The sequence below is a fragment of the Oncorhynchus gorbuscha genome, linkage group LG13 (genome assembly GCF_021184085.1).
Source record: "Oncorhynchus gorbuscha isolate QuinsamMale2020 ecotype Even-year linkage group LG13, OgorEven_v1.0, whole genome shotgun sequence".
Taxonomy (NCBI): Eukaryota; Metazoa; Chordata; class Actinopteri; order Salmoniformes; family Salmonidae; genus Oncorhynchus; species Oncorhynchus gorbuscha.
Window position 1 is genome coordinate 48,724,178 of NC_060185.1, and position 15,470 is coordinate 48,739,647.

The following is a 15,470-nucleotide window of genomic DNA, read 5'->3' on the forward strand; positions in this document are numbered from 1 at the left end:
GGGAATAATTTAAGAAATACATTTACCAGGTGGGCTGAAAGCTGTCTTCGGGTTTGAAAAAAATAGACGGATTTAGTATGCAACTCCCCTGTTTCACCAGCAGGTGGCAGACGAGCCTTAACATTTGCACCGCTTCCTTGGCCACTTTAACCACCTCTGAATGAGAGACGGCATGTAGTGGACATTGAATGGGTAACTTGTGAATATTGCCGTGGGAAAGTCACTAGCTGCAAAAATCCCCCAGACAAAATACATCCAACTAAATTACATTTCTGAATCCTACATTGATTAGCTAAATCCAAGTACAAGAACACCAGAACACATTTCAGTGAACTGAAAATACTTCCGTCTTGTTCTTTCCCCTCTGCATGTAAAGTTGAACCACTGGCTGAATTCAATTGAGAGGGGTGTAAAGTTACCAGATTGCTAACAGAACAACAATGAACATGTCTAATAGGAGACCTAGGAATGTCAATACGGAAAGATTAACCCTAAATGTCCCCATTTGTAAAACCTAATGCCAGCTATTCTTCAACCAACGGGGCCATATAGCACCGAATCTCATTATAGGATATGAAACCTCAACACCTGTTAGTGTGGGATCAATAAATTGGGCACTTTCCCAGTCTGTGTGTGTGTGTGTGTGTGTACACAACCCAGGTAGGTGATGTAATATTGTAATGTTGGTGACTGCATTGTGTGTGTGTTGGGAAAGGTCTATATATATTTATTTTTGTCCACCTTTATTTAACCAGGTAGGAAAGTTGAGAACCAGTTCTCATTTACAACTGCGACCTGGCCAAGATAAAGCAAAGCAATTCGACACATACAACAACACAGAGTTACACATGGAGTAAAACAAACACAGTCAAGAATACAGTAGAAAAATACGTCTATATACAATGTGAGCAAATGAGGTGAGATAAGGGAGGTAAAGGCAATACATAGGCAATGGTGAAGTAAATTCAATATAGCAATTAAAACACTGGAATGGTAGATTTGACAGTAGATGAGTTTGCAAAGTAGAAATACTGGGTGCAAAGGGGCAAAATAAATACGGTAGGGGAAGAGGTAGTTGTTTGGGCTATTTATAGATGGGCTATGTACAGGTGCAGTGATCTGTGAGCTGCTTTGACAGCAGGTGCTTAAAGCTAGTGAGGGAGATAAGTGTTTCCAGTTTCAGAGATTTTTGGAGTTTGTTCCAGTCAATGGCAGCAGAGAACTGGAAGGAGAGGCGGCCAAAGGAGGAATTGGCTTTGGGGGTGCCAAGTGAGATATACCTGCTGGAACGCGTGCTGCGGGTGGGTGCTGCTATGGTGACCAGCGAGCAGAGAAGGCGATTGCCAGGGGCATGTCTGAAGTTCCATTAGAATGAATAAGTACATGTCTCTCAGTCAACACCTCATGGAAGCAGGACAGCACCAGGTAGTCTGTGTAATAGGTTCCTTTATGGGCATCGCCGTTAACTACAACCTGACAAACTTGTCTTGTCCAGAGGGCCTATTCACAACGTGTCATAGTGGATACACCGAGTGTACAAAATGCCCAAGACTGACCAGGTGAAAGCTATGATCCCTTATTGATATAACTTAAATCCATTTCAAATCAATGCAGGTGAAGGGGAGGAGACAGGTTAAAGAAGGATTTTTAAGCTTTGAGACAACGGAGACATGGATGTGTGTGTGTGTGTGTGTGTGTGTGTGTGTGTGTGTGTGTGTGTGTGTGTGTGTGTGTGTGTGTGTGTGTGTGTGTGTGTGTGTGTGTGTGTGTGTGTGTGTGTGTGTCATTCAGAGGGTGAAATGCCTTTGAACAGGGTGTGATAGTAGGTGCCAGACACACCGGTTTGAGTTTGAGACAAGCCAACTTGACACAACTGTGTGAAGCGTCAGTCAACATGGGCCTGTATCCCTTGGGAAATGCTTTCGACACGTTGCAGTCCACGCCCCGACGAACAGGCTGTTCTGCGGGCAAAAAGGGGTTGCAACTCAATATTAGGAAGGTGTTACCCGTACACTGTCTATACATCAACCTTTGTAATATTTATGTACACAGCCATTACCATTAGGTCCTCTGTGGCGCCATTGGTACAGCATGGTGTTTGCAACACCAGGATAATGGGTTTGATTCCCGGGGGTGCAAAAAGAATACGGGCAGGGCTGAAAGTCGCTTTGGATAAAAGCGCCTGCTAAATGGCATAGATTATCGTATTATTATTTAGAAATATGAAATAGAGGCAAAGTCAACAAGTGAATATTAATTTTAAAAGTATTTTATTTCTAGAAATAACGGAGTCATTTCAGAGCAAAACCGTGGTTCTCTACAGCTCTAGTAACTATGTCATCGTGTGGCCATGGTGACTGACTACACATCCACCATCACCACAAATACATACATCTGTACACACGCTGACACACACACCAAAGACCCGGTGGAATGTTTTTTTTTTTAAAGCATTGCACAAAACATAAAGACAGACAGCAGGGGGGGGGGGCAAGCTGCAGAATCAGAGGTGGCACCACAGGTTCAAAAGTAGCATAGCAAAATAATTCATAGGTGTCTTTTCTGGTGCCTGAACCGGGTCATGGTCTGGGCCCTATTCATAGGCTATTGCAGGGTCCAACATTATTTTTTTAACCTTTATATAACTAGACAAGTCAGTTAATTTAAGAACCAATTCTTATTTACAATGACGGCCTATTAGCTTTTATCTCACTGGCCTGAATAGGCCAGTCGGCGTGACTGGGCCTTAAAGAATCGATGCACTGGGGTCATGCAGAGACCAATATGTTGGCACGCTTTCTCTCGCTTTCTCTCAGCTATTAAATGTATTTTTTAAAAATCTGTTTAATATAATTTCGCAACACAAGCCATTACTTTATTCTTTAGAACTGCATTGTATTAATTGCATTCCCTTATTTTCTTTTAAAGTACGTAATTGAGAATATTTGTTTCACATCTCAAAATAGGACGCTGTCCCTTTAAGACAATTACGTTCCAAAAGAGATTTTATAAACTGGGTGGTTCGAGCCCTGAATAGTGATTGGCTGACAGCCGTGGTGTATCAGACCGTATACCACGGTCATGACAAAACATTTATTTCTACTGTTCTAATTACGTTGGTAACCAGTTTATAATAGCAATAAGGTACCTCTAGGGTTTGTGGTATATTGCCAACATACCACGGCTAAGGGCTGTATCCAGGCACTCTGCGTTGTGTCGTGCAGAAGAACAGCCCTTAGATGTGGTATATTGGCCATATACCACACCCCCCCGGGCCTTATTTTTAATCAACTTGGCTAGTACAGTAAGATAGTCTGTAAAAACATTTTAGCATTCGTCTTGGCTATCACCAGTAGCCAGTATTTTGCTTGTATGTTCACTATTGAAGGTTTACCGTTGTAAATCACTTTCCCCCAAAATAAATAAGCTCAGTGAGTAGATTTATAGTCGCTTATTTTTGCTCAGGAAAACAGTTTACAGAGCAGGTAAGTGTTGAACTGGAACACAAGTAACTGGCCCATAGGTGCTGCTGCTATGAAAGTGGTGAAACTGCATTGAAAGTGGTAAAACTGCATTGCAGTGCTAGAGGTGTCACTACAGACCTGGGTTTGATCCCAGGCTGTATCACAACCGGCCGTGATCAGGTGTCCCATAGGGACTGACTTGTCTAGTTAAATAAAATAAAAATGCTGTCTCGCCAAAAGGTTTAACAGGCTCTGTGCAGAATGATAAACATTGAGTATAAAAAGCTATTACCAACAAATTATTAAAGCATCAAATATAACTAGCAAAAATAAACTTTCAAATAACGTTAAGTCTACAAATAAAATGTTTTTTTTTAAAGTGTTCATGATTTGGGTAAGGTACATTCTTCACTTGATGAAGGGAAGCCAGCTTGGAGACAATTTAAAACAGTAGAACTGATCTGAAAAGAGGCTGACGAGTATGTTCCCACTCAGCCACTGGCCTCGTCTGCTTTGAGAAATACATTTCAAAAAAGAAAATAAAAAGCAATGAAAAAACACAAATTGATAAACGGCCTACAGTCAATAACCCCGTGCTTTAAATGATACACCTGTCATAGAGACAAATAGAATTTCATAATTTATTCCTCTAAATTAAATGGCCTCAGACTTGCTCACTGTAACTTCCCCCACTTATCTTCCCACTCGTCTGCCAAAAGTCCTATTCCCCAATAAACATAGGACATGCAACATTAGGTTACTGCGACTCTTAAGCCTAGTGAAGGAACAGGAAGGGCAACACCCATAGAATTAAGAATTCGAACACTAGAATGGACATTAACCTTCTTATCAAGGTCCAAATGTCAGCCATGTTGGTCAGGGAGGTGGTCAACCGTGGTTTGCCAGTGCTGTGATAATATAGTGTAAAACAAAAATTGATCTGCACTCCATGTGTCTATTAGCTAGCTAGCCAGACAGTTTGAGGAATGATCCTATACATTTTTTCAAATTAACAGCTAAAATGATAACATTCCTATTCAAACAATGCAGTCGATCCACAGCCATTCACAAGCTCAAATTTAGCACAATTCATGATGTATTACATGCATTACATCCCTTAAGTAAAAGCAGGAAATGCGTCACCTATGCCTCTACTGCCATTCATTCCCATGACTGTTTTTGGATTTCGCCCTGACCAAGATGGCTGCCATTTTGTCCCATTCTGAAACTTTGAGATATGACATTTCCCCTCTTAGTAATTTAATAGGATCTCTATTGCAACACCTCTCACACATTCTTTTAACATTGTAAAACCACTGTGAGAACATGACGCCTTCATTTGGACTGTTTAAACCCCATTGTGCTTGGCCCCAGACTGACTGAAATGTTTGGGATAAAAACAGCTACAGATTAGAAGCATTGAGCAGAGCCACAGTTCTTGTGTGAGAAAAGTCCTTTCTCCCAGCAGTGGAACATCATTTAGGATTCAACTTAATTTGGTACATCATACAGTACAGAGGATCTTGTGTGATAACTTTGGAATTTTCATCATCTACTCTCAGAGTACAGTGAGAAATAGTGCAGGCTACTTCATACACAGAGAAACAAACTGTACATGCGGCTGTGATATAGAAAATATGGAGATATTTGCCTTTTCAAGACTGGTTACTGTTATAAATATTTAAAAAAGGGGAGTGGAAGTCAGGGCCAGCTCTTCTGAACCAAAGCAGCATTCAAAGGACTCCAATCTAGAGTCCTTAATCAAAAACACTGTCACGTTCAAATCTGAACAGCCTCGGTTCACGCTCTCCTTTACCCCCCCCACCCCCCCAACCTGGACCTCTCAGTCTCGCTTAGAAAGAGAGAAGACACAAGGAAAGGAATCGTCTTTAAATGGAAGTCTAAAAAGGCCCTCTCCCCCTCCTTTCTGGCATGATTGAGGGGTCAAACGGAGGGTCATCGCTGACACGTCAGCAAACCATCTACATGACAGACTCTTTCTCAGAGCTGCGAGCAGCCGCCGTCTCGTCGCCCGCGCCCCTGCTGCTCTCCTTCTCCTCGATGAGGGGCGAGTGCTCCGGCAAGGCGGGCGTGCCATCCACCAGCTTTACCTCGCTTAGCTCCGGCCCCTCCCTGGGCTTGTCAGAGCGGTCCACGTACCACTGCAGCAGCCCGGCTCCATAGGCGTCGCCCTCCACGTTCAGAATGGTGCAGGTACGGTCCCTGAAACAATGGTTCGAAACAAGTGGTCACCATATGCATTCAGTTGTCATGTCAATTCTGTGTCAAGTGTATGAAGCAGACAAAAACGGTCGCAGGGTGTTATGACATGTCTACGACAGCATTATAGAGTGCTTGTGGTGGAGGAGCTGTTCCAGTAGAACCGCAGTCAACACGAGGTACTCACACGAGCCAGTCGACGGCGAGGATGAGGGAGATGTCGCTGGTGGGCAGTCCCACTGCCTCCAGGATGATGGCCAGCGTCAGCACGCCCCCCGCGGGGATCCCTGCTGCCCCCACACTGGACGCCGTGGCTGTCACTCTGACAGTGGGGGCGGGACATGCAGAAAATTAGCCACTCAAAGAGCACAGCGTTTCCTAATACTCAGCCTGGCGAGTTTGACCCAAGTTTTATTCAAGTCTGTTTTGCATGCGTGTAGAACAGCTACTACCATTTGAATTCGCTCCGCTTTAACCAACACAATCAAACGGAACCGGATCAAACGGACTAGAGGGAGCGGGACTCACAGGATGGTGAAGACTTGGATGAAGTTGAGCGGGATGTTGTTGAGCTGAGCGATGAAGACGGCCGCCACACACTGGAAGAGCGCTGCACCGTCCATGTTCACCGTGGCCCCGATGGGCAGAATGAAACGACTGATGTGCTTCGACACACCGTTGTTCTCCTCCACGCACTTCATCAGGGTGGCAGAGCAGGGAGCATGAGTGTGTGAGAGAGTGTGTGAGAGTGAGAGGGTGGCAGAGCTGAGAGAGTGAGAGAGAGCATGAGTGAGTGTGAGAGAGTGTGAGAGTGAGTGAGTGAGTGTGAGAGTGAGTGAGTGTGAGAGTGAGTGAGTGTGAGAGTGAGTGAGTGTGAGAGTGAGTGAGTGTGAGAGTGAGTGAGTGTGAGAGTGAGTGAGTGTGAGAGTGAGTGAGTGAGAGAGTGAGTGTGAGAGTGAGTGAGTGAGAGTGAGTGTGAGAGTGTGTAAGAGGGCTAATTTCTCTTCTGACGTATTCACCAATGTTGCTCTTCCCAGTAACACTGTTGGTAACATGTTGTTACGCGTCACTTGAATAATTGTATTTTAACTGCATAGTAAATGGAGTTGAGCATTCTTGGTACGGTACAGAGCAACCTTGGTATAAGAGTAATTAAGGATTTTACCATCCTCTCTAGTACGGTGATCTAGCGACTACAACCGTACCTGGAGCTGGTGCCAAAGCCGGTGGCCAGAGCGGTGAAGATGCCCCACAGGAAGGTGTAGGGGTTCTTGCGGGTGATGATAAAGTAGATGCCCGGCAGGACCAGCAGGCCGTGGATGGCGTGGCCGACGATACAGCAGGCGATGTACTTGCCCAGGCTGGCAAACAGCGTTCCCACGTCCTCCATCTCCACGATCTTCCCTGCTACCAAGAACATAATTCCAAGGGGGGCATACCTGGAGAGAGGAGGGAGAGGTGGGTCACCGTTATGAATTTTTAACACAGTCCAATGTACAAATACAATTCAAAAACGAACAAATATGCATCAATATTACCACATATGAAGCAAGTACAAATACAACAATTAGTGACTTAAGGTCCTTGAAAAACACTATTTAAACACCATATTATTAGTACAAATCACGAGTTGACGTGTGGAAGAGAACAAACGCGGGGTGGCAAAATGCACACACACACACACACACACACCATCCGCGTATCCTCTCTCACACCCAGATCTAGTCCCTGCAGTGCTGCTGGGCAAACGGCTTCCCTTACCACATGATCCAGGACACCAGCACCATGGTGGCCTCGTTGAAGGAGTTGAAGAACTTGATGAGGATCTCTCCCTCCTCTCCCAGCTTCCTCAGGGCCACACCAAACACTATGGCAAACACCACCAGTCCTAGGATGTTCATACCGTCCTGGTCTGTGCCAAAGGGAACCTAGACACACACACACACACATTAGCCACTCAACACAACGCGGTAACTCAGGTCGGCGTGAGTGATGCCTTCTAGACACGTTCAAACTATCAACAGCCATAGATATTAGAAAGTCAAATGTGACATCCCATTTAGATTCTAGTCAACGCACCTTCTCCACTGTGATGCTGGGCAAGCCATTCGAGACATTCTTGGTCACAAGCTTGTAACTGGTAGCGTACTGCAGACAGAGAGGGACATATTTCATTAGCACACCGATGCGGGACGTGTTCTGTTTAACTAACTAATTATGTGGATTTTTTTTTGTGAAGCCTTAAAATGCTTCGCATGTCAGCAATCACGTTTTCAAGATACTTGACTTTCAAACGGCCAATTGTAACTTGCCACATCATCATCATGATGACGCGTTTTGTCTCACGGGGCAAATTACAATTTGCTTTTTGAAAGCCCCGCAGCTTGAAAACGCGATTGCGGACATGCAAACAAAATTGGGATCGTATCAACAGCGGACTGATGAGGAAAACAAAAATGTCACAAAAGAGTTTGAGTGGATTATTCCTTTACGTCTGGGTTTCTCTCCTTCTATTGTATGTGCAGTACAAGAGGACACTCACAGACTGAAAGGCAGCAGACACCAAGTTGGAGGGGAAGATGTTTCTGGAAGAGAGAACAAGAGACACATTCAGTACACTACAAAGGCACCAGCTGTGCTGACAGTGACCCTAATGATGATCAGAAAACCAGAATATGGGGGGGGGGGGGATTACAGGAAGGGAAACATTAAGTCACTTCACCTCTGAGGGACTCTGCTAGTTCAGGCGTGTGACAGTCAGGGCTGAAATGTATTGGCTTGACTTTCTGGTGTGTAACGGTATACGGAGGGCCGTGTACCCGTTGGCGTTCGACAGGAGGTTCTACAAGAGGTAAAAGTCGCCAGGAGACATTCATCTACAGTCCGTTTGGAGTTTCCCCCCTTAAAATGGCGCAAAAGAGAATCCTTAATTGAAACCGCAACTAAGCTTTCTACGTGCCTCTCAAAAACATACACGGCTATGGATGCAAGAACTGACCATTCACATAGCTTTAACCATTCTTTGATGCTATTCAGTGTATATTTACAAACATTGGCGTAAAATGCACTTATATTTTGAGTTCTGGTGGGGTACAACAGTTGAACTAAGCTTAAATAGGCATTTCTAAATTCAACTCTTCAAAAACCCATGGGTACTTCTCAATCATTAACTTATCATTCCAAAAATGGAATTTGGGGAAAGGTAAACTGATTCGAGCTAAAGTTAACAAGCCACGGGATGCAACACCTAACTGAACTCCTTGTTCTAACTTCTAAGCCATCTTTCCATGATCCCTTTATGCTAACTCGGCGCCTATAACCTCGGGCACCAACGCCTCACGAGGGAACCAACCACGAGTTCTGTCATGTGGGAAAAGCGGGGGAAAAAAATGTCAGTGTTTTAATCCTCCGACCTGCCCCCAAAAACTGCTGCTGCTGGGATTTCATGCCCAAACCCAGACCTCACAGAGAGAGGTGGGCAGATTACTGCTCTACGATACAGCACAGACACACCCCAGTGGAGTTACTGTACCAACCCTTAATAAAGCCACATACAGGCCAAGTCTCAGAGCACTAAGTCACACCCTAACAACTTCACTCCCAGTCAACATCCATATGGATTTAAAGTAATAAGGGATGAACTTGTTTCGTGTTTTTATCCTGCAGCTCTTTCTGACCTGAACACGGGCGGGACAGGAAACAACGCATTGTGGGATTAAACGGCCGCAACCATGTGACAGAGGGTAGAATGAGTTAAGGTAGAAGTGGCCCTTAAACCACACTTCTAGGAAGCTGACCGCTATCAGTCTAACAAACCATGTCAATTCAAAACACTCCACTTCCATGGCTGTCACAGGACTTGGTATATATATATTTTTGTAAAGGGAACGGAAATGACTTGCCTCGCTAAATAAAGGTTAAATAAATAAAAACATCTTGCTCTGGCTGGGAGTGAAGGTCCCACAGAAACAGGAAGCAGTGACGTTAACGTGGGTGTCAAGTTTCAACGGACAACCGTCTGCCTGCCCAAAACTCGCTGGACGATGGCCACAGATCTCTGTTTAGATTTAATACCTGGCTGACCCTACCTAACCCCACCCCCTCCCTCCTTATTTTTCCTTCCTGGTAGGCCGTGTCATGACAACCCAATGCCACCACGGTCATTAAAGCCAAATTAACGTGGCTAGACGCTCGGACATCGGGTGGTGGTTGGAATAGACCGACGGAAAAAGAGAACGCGAACGGGGCTGCAGGCGAAGGACTGATACACCCTCCCTGACCAGTACAGAAACACCCTCAAACGAAACACACAAACGCTCCCGGGTGGCAGCCGGATCTAACACCCAAGGAAAAGTAGACACGTTCAAAGTAGACACACTACTTTGAACGTGCAACGGAGCACATATTAAACCGTAACCCATCTGGGTCAGGGTCCAGTTTTGGCTTGCGGTGTGCGTGCGTCCAGCCGTGCGTACGCCTCAGTTTGTCATGTTACTGTAAAAATGTGCAGTTGACATTTTGCCATCAATGCGCTGTACACGCTTAGTGTCATAGCGGGTTGGTACTGTATTCACATTACCGTGGTGTTTGAGTAAAGAGCGAAGGGGCTGGTAAAACAGCATAAATACACACAACACAGCCTGCCTGATCTTCTGGGGACATGTGAAGAGTGGTGCTGGGTGTGTTGTGTTTACAGTGCAAGAGGCGTCACTGCAGTCCCTGGTTAGAATCCAGGCTGCATCACATCCGGCCGTGATTAGGACTCCCATAGCGTGGTGCACAATCGGCCCAGTGTTGTCCGGGTTTGGCCTGGGTGGGCTGTCATTGTAAATAAGAATTTTATATATATAAATATTTAAAAAGGTATATAATAAAACGCCTTCTCTGTCTTGGACACTCCTGAAATACTGCTCAGGTATGTGAACCAAATACCATAGAGAGAGAACTGTAGAGGCATGTTACAGGAAGGGGGGGGGGGGTTGACGCAACAACAACAACTCTACCGCCACCTTTCTTTGTTCCTGCAAACCAATTATTTTGTCCCGAGGCTTTTAAATGACTTGCCTCCCCATTCAAATCCAGTGAATAGTAGCGCCGCCCTTCTCTCTTAACGCCGTCTACATATAACAGCTACCCTCTGTCCTGCATGTTCGTCTGTGTGTCTACGTCTCCGGGTTAAACTAACAAGTCGAGAACGAGACAGACAATGTCTTGCAGGTAGGTCAGTAAGAGCAAAGGGCATATCCTTTCAACTGAAGTCCAACACTACCAGTCACTCCATGTGAATGAGTTACTGGGCATGTCAAACCTTGGATCAGTAAACAAACAAGAGGTACAACACTGCCTGCATACCCGTGAGCGACGCATTGGGCTAACAGGCGGGAAAGCAAAAACGGATGAGAGCCAGGTGGATATAAGCAGCGGAGGCTGCTGAGGGGAGGACGGCTCATAATAATGGCTGGAACGGATCCAAGGGCATCCCATTCCACCGATTCCCTTCCGGCCATTACCTCCAGCCCGTCCTCGCAATTAAGGTGCCCGGCAACCCTCTGGTGAGATAAGCAGCAAAGTATACCAGGATGTGGAAGGGTTTATCGTACCTGGGCGGGAAATGTGAAGCCGTATCCCACTTCAGTTGGTTTATGACCTTTATTTAACCCACTGACCGGTTTAAGCCGGTCGTAGCTCATTTGTAACTACGAGAACCTGCCACAACCGTTTGTGATATTGTGTCCGTATTTATGCGAGAGAACGGAGGAGCGAGAGAGAGAGAGGAGTGAAATACAGTGTGTGAGCGTGCAAACTTTAAAGGGCTCCTCTATTCCGCTGTCGTGATCTGCTCTTCGGGCCGGCCGCTGCCAAAACGGGACCCCGACAGAGTGGTCGCTTTAATGAGCCACATAAGTCACGCAAGGGGCACAATTAACCACCATCCTTTGTGGCCTTTCTGTGTCTGTGTGTGTCCTCCCGAGACTGACAACCTTTCTCATTGATTCCCCGCCGAGAGCCACACGCATCCAAGAAAGACTCATCCGAAATGAAAACATAGAAATGAAGTATTATAAACGAGTGGATTCCTTATGTGTTGGATTTGGAAGGAGAGACCACCCTGTCGCAACTTGTAGATCGTATTATGCAAAGGGCGAGTTCCCAAGTCATAACGACAACTATAGGTGAAGGATTATAAACTAAAGCATATGCATTAACCAACTCCACCCCACCCGTGTAATCTGAGTTAGATAACAGTTTGAAGTGTATTTACGACATTTTTCTGGACTGGGACCTAGGGGGTCTGGACTGGGACCTAGGGGGTCTGGACTAGCTGAAGGCTGAGACAGACTTTGGAAAGTAGCCTCTAGACTTTCACCACCCACAATGAATTTTGAGGTTTAGAGGTCGCCCATAATGCTGACCGGGAGGAACAGAGCAGCTGACTGACAACAAAAAAAGACTGAACTTCATAAATCATTTAAAGGTTGAGTATGGGGTGGTGCTTTTGGCTGCCTTCCCTCTGCCAGATATACTATTTTGCTCTAGATATACTATTTTGCTCTATCTGCCTTGCTAGCGAATTGTTTTACAAGAAGTAAGCCGCTGGCAGAAACTGGCATCAACCCATACTAGACTACATCTCAAGGAGTCTCGAGACTGGCTGCATGGCGTCAATTTAGAGACGCTACATGTGCTTCTCTTTATAAACCCAAAGAAACAGACATAGGCCTCGTTTAGGTTGTGTGAAGAATGGGCCTCCAAATGAATGGAAATAACCTGAGCGAGGCTCTTTTTTTAATGGTGAAAAGCCGAGAGGGCACACCATAAACAATGACTTCTCTGCAGATTGGGTGTGGTCTAGTCAGGTTTCTAATCCTACCGGAAAACACAGGGTCCTTTAGTTCAGTTCGAGCCCTGGAGAATAGGCCATTCTTTATTATCCAATTGAGGCACAACATGTGATAGGTTAAATGATTGGCAAGATGTTTAGGTTCAAAAACCCCTAACTAGTAGGCCTAATCTAGCAGTGTGTGTGTGTGTGTGTGTGTGTGTGTGTGGGGGGGGGTGACTCCCCTCGCCTCACCAATGATGTGCCTGTGGCGCGGGAATTTTGTGACATGTGCACAGAGGACCATTTGACAGTTGAGTACTTCCTGTTAACAGTCACTGTAGGGGGTATCTGTGTAACACAACCTGATGCTATGGAACAGCAGTGTATGGATGGAGACGGTTTACAACACCCAAGGTCCAGCAAATAGTTTTGTTTTATGACATCAGTTCTGTTGCAGTACGGGCTCACGGCAGACTGACACTTGTGTGCCACATTCCTAGTAGATTTTGAGTACTGTACGCGCCAACATGAGGCGTTGGTGACAAACTGTTCACCACTTCCTTCCTAAATCCAACAGCGAGGTTGGCGAGGTTACATTGAGAGCGAGTGCGTAGAAGTAGACTCAATGTCCGTAGGAATGTACGGTATATTAAATTAGTAAAAACAAAAAGGATGGTTTGTTTCTGAATCAAGGCATCCTTTAGACAAATAGAAGTACAAAAGGGAGTGGCACGCGCACACATTCCCCCACTAACACCTTTTGCTCTCCGTCTAGAAGAGATCACCTTCTCTCTCCGGGTCAAAACGACTTGACTCGTACGCTTGAGAGGCTTGTAGGGCATCACAGCAGTAGAAGCACAGAGAACAATGAGACAAGATAGGTCACAGGATGTAGAAATATGAAGCATCCCCTTAGCTCACTGCCAAACAGTGTTAGATATTGCTGCACTGTCGGGGAACTAGAAGCAAGAGCCTTTCGCCACACTCGCAATAACATCTGCTAAACACGTGTGTGACCAACACAAGTTTTATTTGAAAGAACGGAATGTTCAAGAAATCGTTCCTCGTCTGTGTCTGAAAAAGAAAAAAAAACACATGGCTTGATCGAAATGTACTGCCCATTTTTGGAAATAAAAGCGTCTATTCCTAGAAAGAAAGGGGCCAGCCCAAACAACCTACTCCGAACTACCGCCCCACACACGCTACGACGATCATTACAATGTTTCCCATGCAGTGTATTTGTCCTAAGCACATGCATGTGTTACATAATATCAGGTATGTGGGATAAACAGGTTGTCATTTTTTTCTGACGATAAGATGGTTGGAATGAAAAGAGGGGACAGGTCACAAGACATCCATCTGTCCTTGGACGCTGAATAAACTCCCGAGGATTTAACCGGCTGCACCATGAGCTGATGCAACTACCCCCCTACGTTACAGCAAGATGCATGCATTGGCTGGCTAGTGTAGTTAGCAACTACTAAAGCTCGTTTGCACACCGATACCTTCTCAACCGTCTCGCTATGACGGCACGGTGTGTGGACTTGACCGAGGTATGCGAGATTATTTTCTGGGCACACGGCGAAGGGAACCACGGCCGGTTGGGGGATACTGTGCCTTTAATTCAACTGGATGGCGCGGATATCACCAACAATCCCAGAAAGCAGGGCTGAGAGTACCCCCCCCCCCCCTTCAAAGTTTCAAGAGACCTTATTTGTACTGAACCAGCAAGAGAGCACTGACTGTAAAAGTGTTAAAGACGATACAAGCGCAGCCAGACTACTTTGCTCGGTTTTCTAATTCATATATGGGAATGTATGCCTAATTTGGGGGAACAAAGCAACATCAAAAGGAGACCCGGTCAAATTCAAACAGTGGGTTCGTTAGCTTGCTGTTGGCTAATGGGTCTGCCACGTGTGAGCACTTTGTCATGGTGACAAAACAAGGCAGTGAACTACCCCCAAATGGTTAGATGCCACATCAGCCCGTCTGCCCAGCCTAAATCACCACCCCTGCCATGAGCTCACCTGATCAGGTCCAAGAAGGAGTCCACCACTTCTTTGGCCTGGGGCAGGTCGCCGTCATCCGACAAAATTGGCTTGGAGCCGGTGTTTGATCCGGGGGAGATGATGAACGCCATGCTCACCCCGATGGCTGACGCAATTAAAGTGGTGACCAAAAAGAAAATCATCGCCCAGCCGCCCAGCTTGCCCAGAGCTTTGGGGTCGATGCTGGCCGCCCCGGACACCAGGCTGCACACCACCAGGGGGATGATGATCATTTTCAACAACCGGATGAGCAGCTCACCGGGGAAGCCCACGTAGAGGATCTGTGTCCTGCTCAGCTCCATGTGGCGCACACCAAGTCCGATGAACACCCCGACGATCACCCCGGCCACTGTGAGAATCACCAGCAAGTTGGCCATGACTAACCTCTTTATTTTCTCCACGGTTGTCTCGTTGGAACACTTCTTGTGGCGGAGTCCGTTGGCTACCGGCTCATCAAGATGCGCTCCTCCGTTGGATACCTTCCCCTCCATGTTTTCTGCCATCGTGCGCCCTGAGTGTACCTTAAAAAAGTAACGAAATACTTATATGAAGAAAATGTTTGACTATATTGTCTGTTGGCGGTAGTAATGGGCTTGTGTTTTAACGAAATGGCCCGGGTTGTCCCGTGTGTTGCTGTGCCTCTCTGCGCGTAATTTATATCCCGACCCGCGCTATCTCTCCACGAAATAGACACGTTGGTAAGGACGTCACACAGGGGCGGGCTCCTGCATGCAGGTGGGTGGCGTCCCCCAACCAAATAAGTAAACACATAATGAGCAATTAAATCATGCTTATTTTTATGTTCATGTTTAAATGACATGAATGACGTTACATTTTAGCAATTAGAAGTAAACTAAAATTAGGATAGACGAGTATTTCTCAATCCTGCATGGTAGCCTATTACTGCCCTAAATT

The 15,470-nt window shown here is 45.8% G+C and overlaps 1 protein-coding gene across 1 annotated transcript; it reads right to left on the reverse strand.

Annotated features, from left to right (window-relative positions):
• Window positions 1–2,253: 2,253 nt before the first annotated feature.
• LOC123993054 (neutral amino acid transporter B(0)-like) lies at window positions 2,254–15,234 on the reverse strand. The gene is made up of 8 exons (XM_046294810.1): window positions 14,535–15,234; window positions 8,227–8,269; window positions 7,764–7,832; window positions 7,446–7,612; window positions 6,890–7,123; window positions 6,213–6,449; window positions 5,872–6,006; window positions 2,254–5,687 (listed from the first exon to the last, which is right to left on the reverse strand). Exons 1-8 carry the CDS (start codon window positions 15,056–15,058, stop codon window positions 5,447–5,449), a joined length of 1,650 nt encoding a protein of 549 aa, XP_046150766.1. The 5' UTR covers window positions 15,059–15,234; the 3' UTR covers window positions 2,254–5,446.
• Window positions 15,235–15,470: the final 236 nt, after the last annotated feature.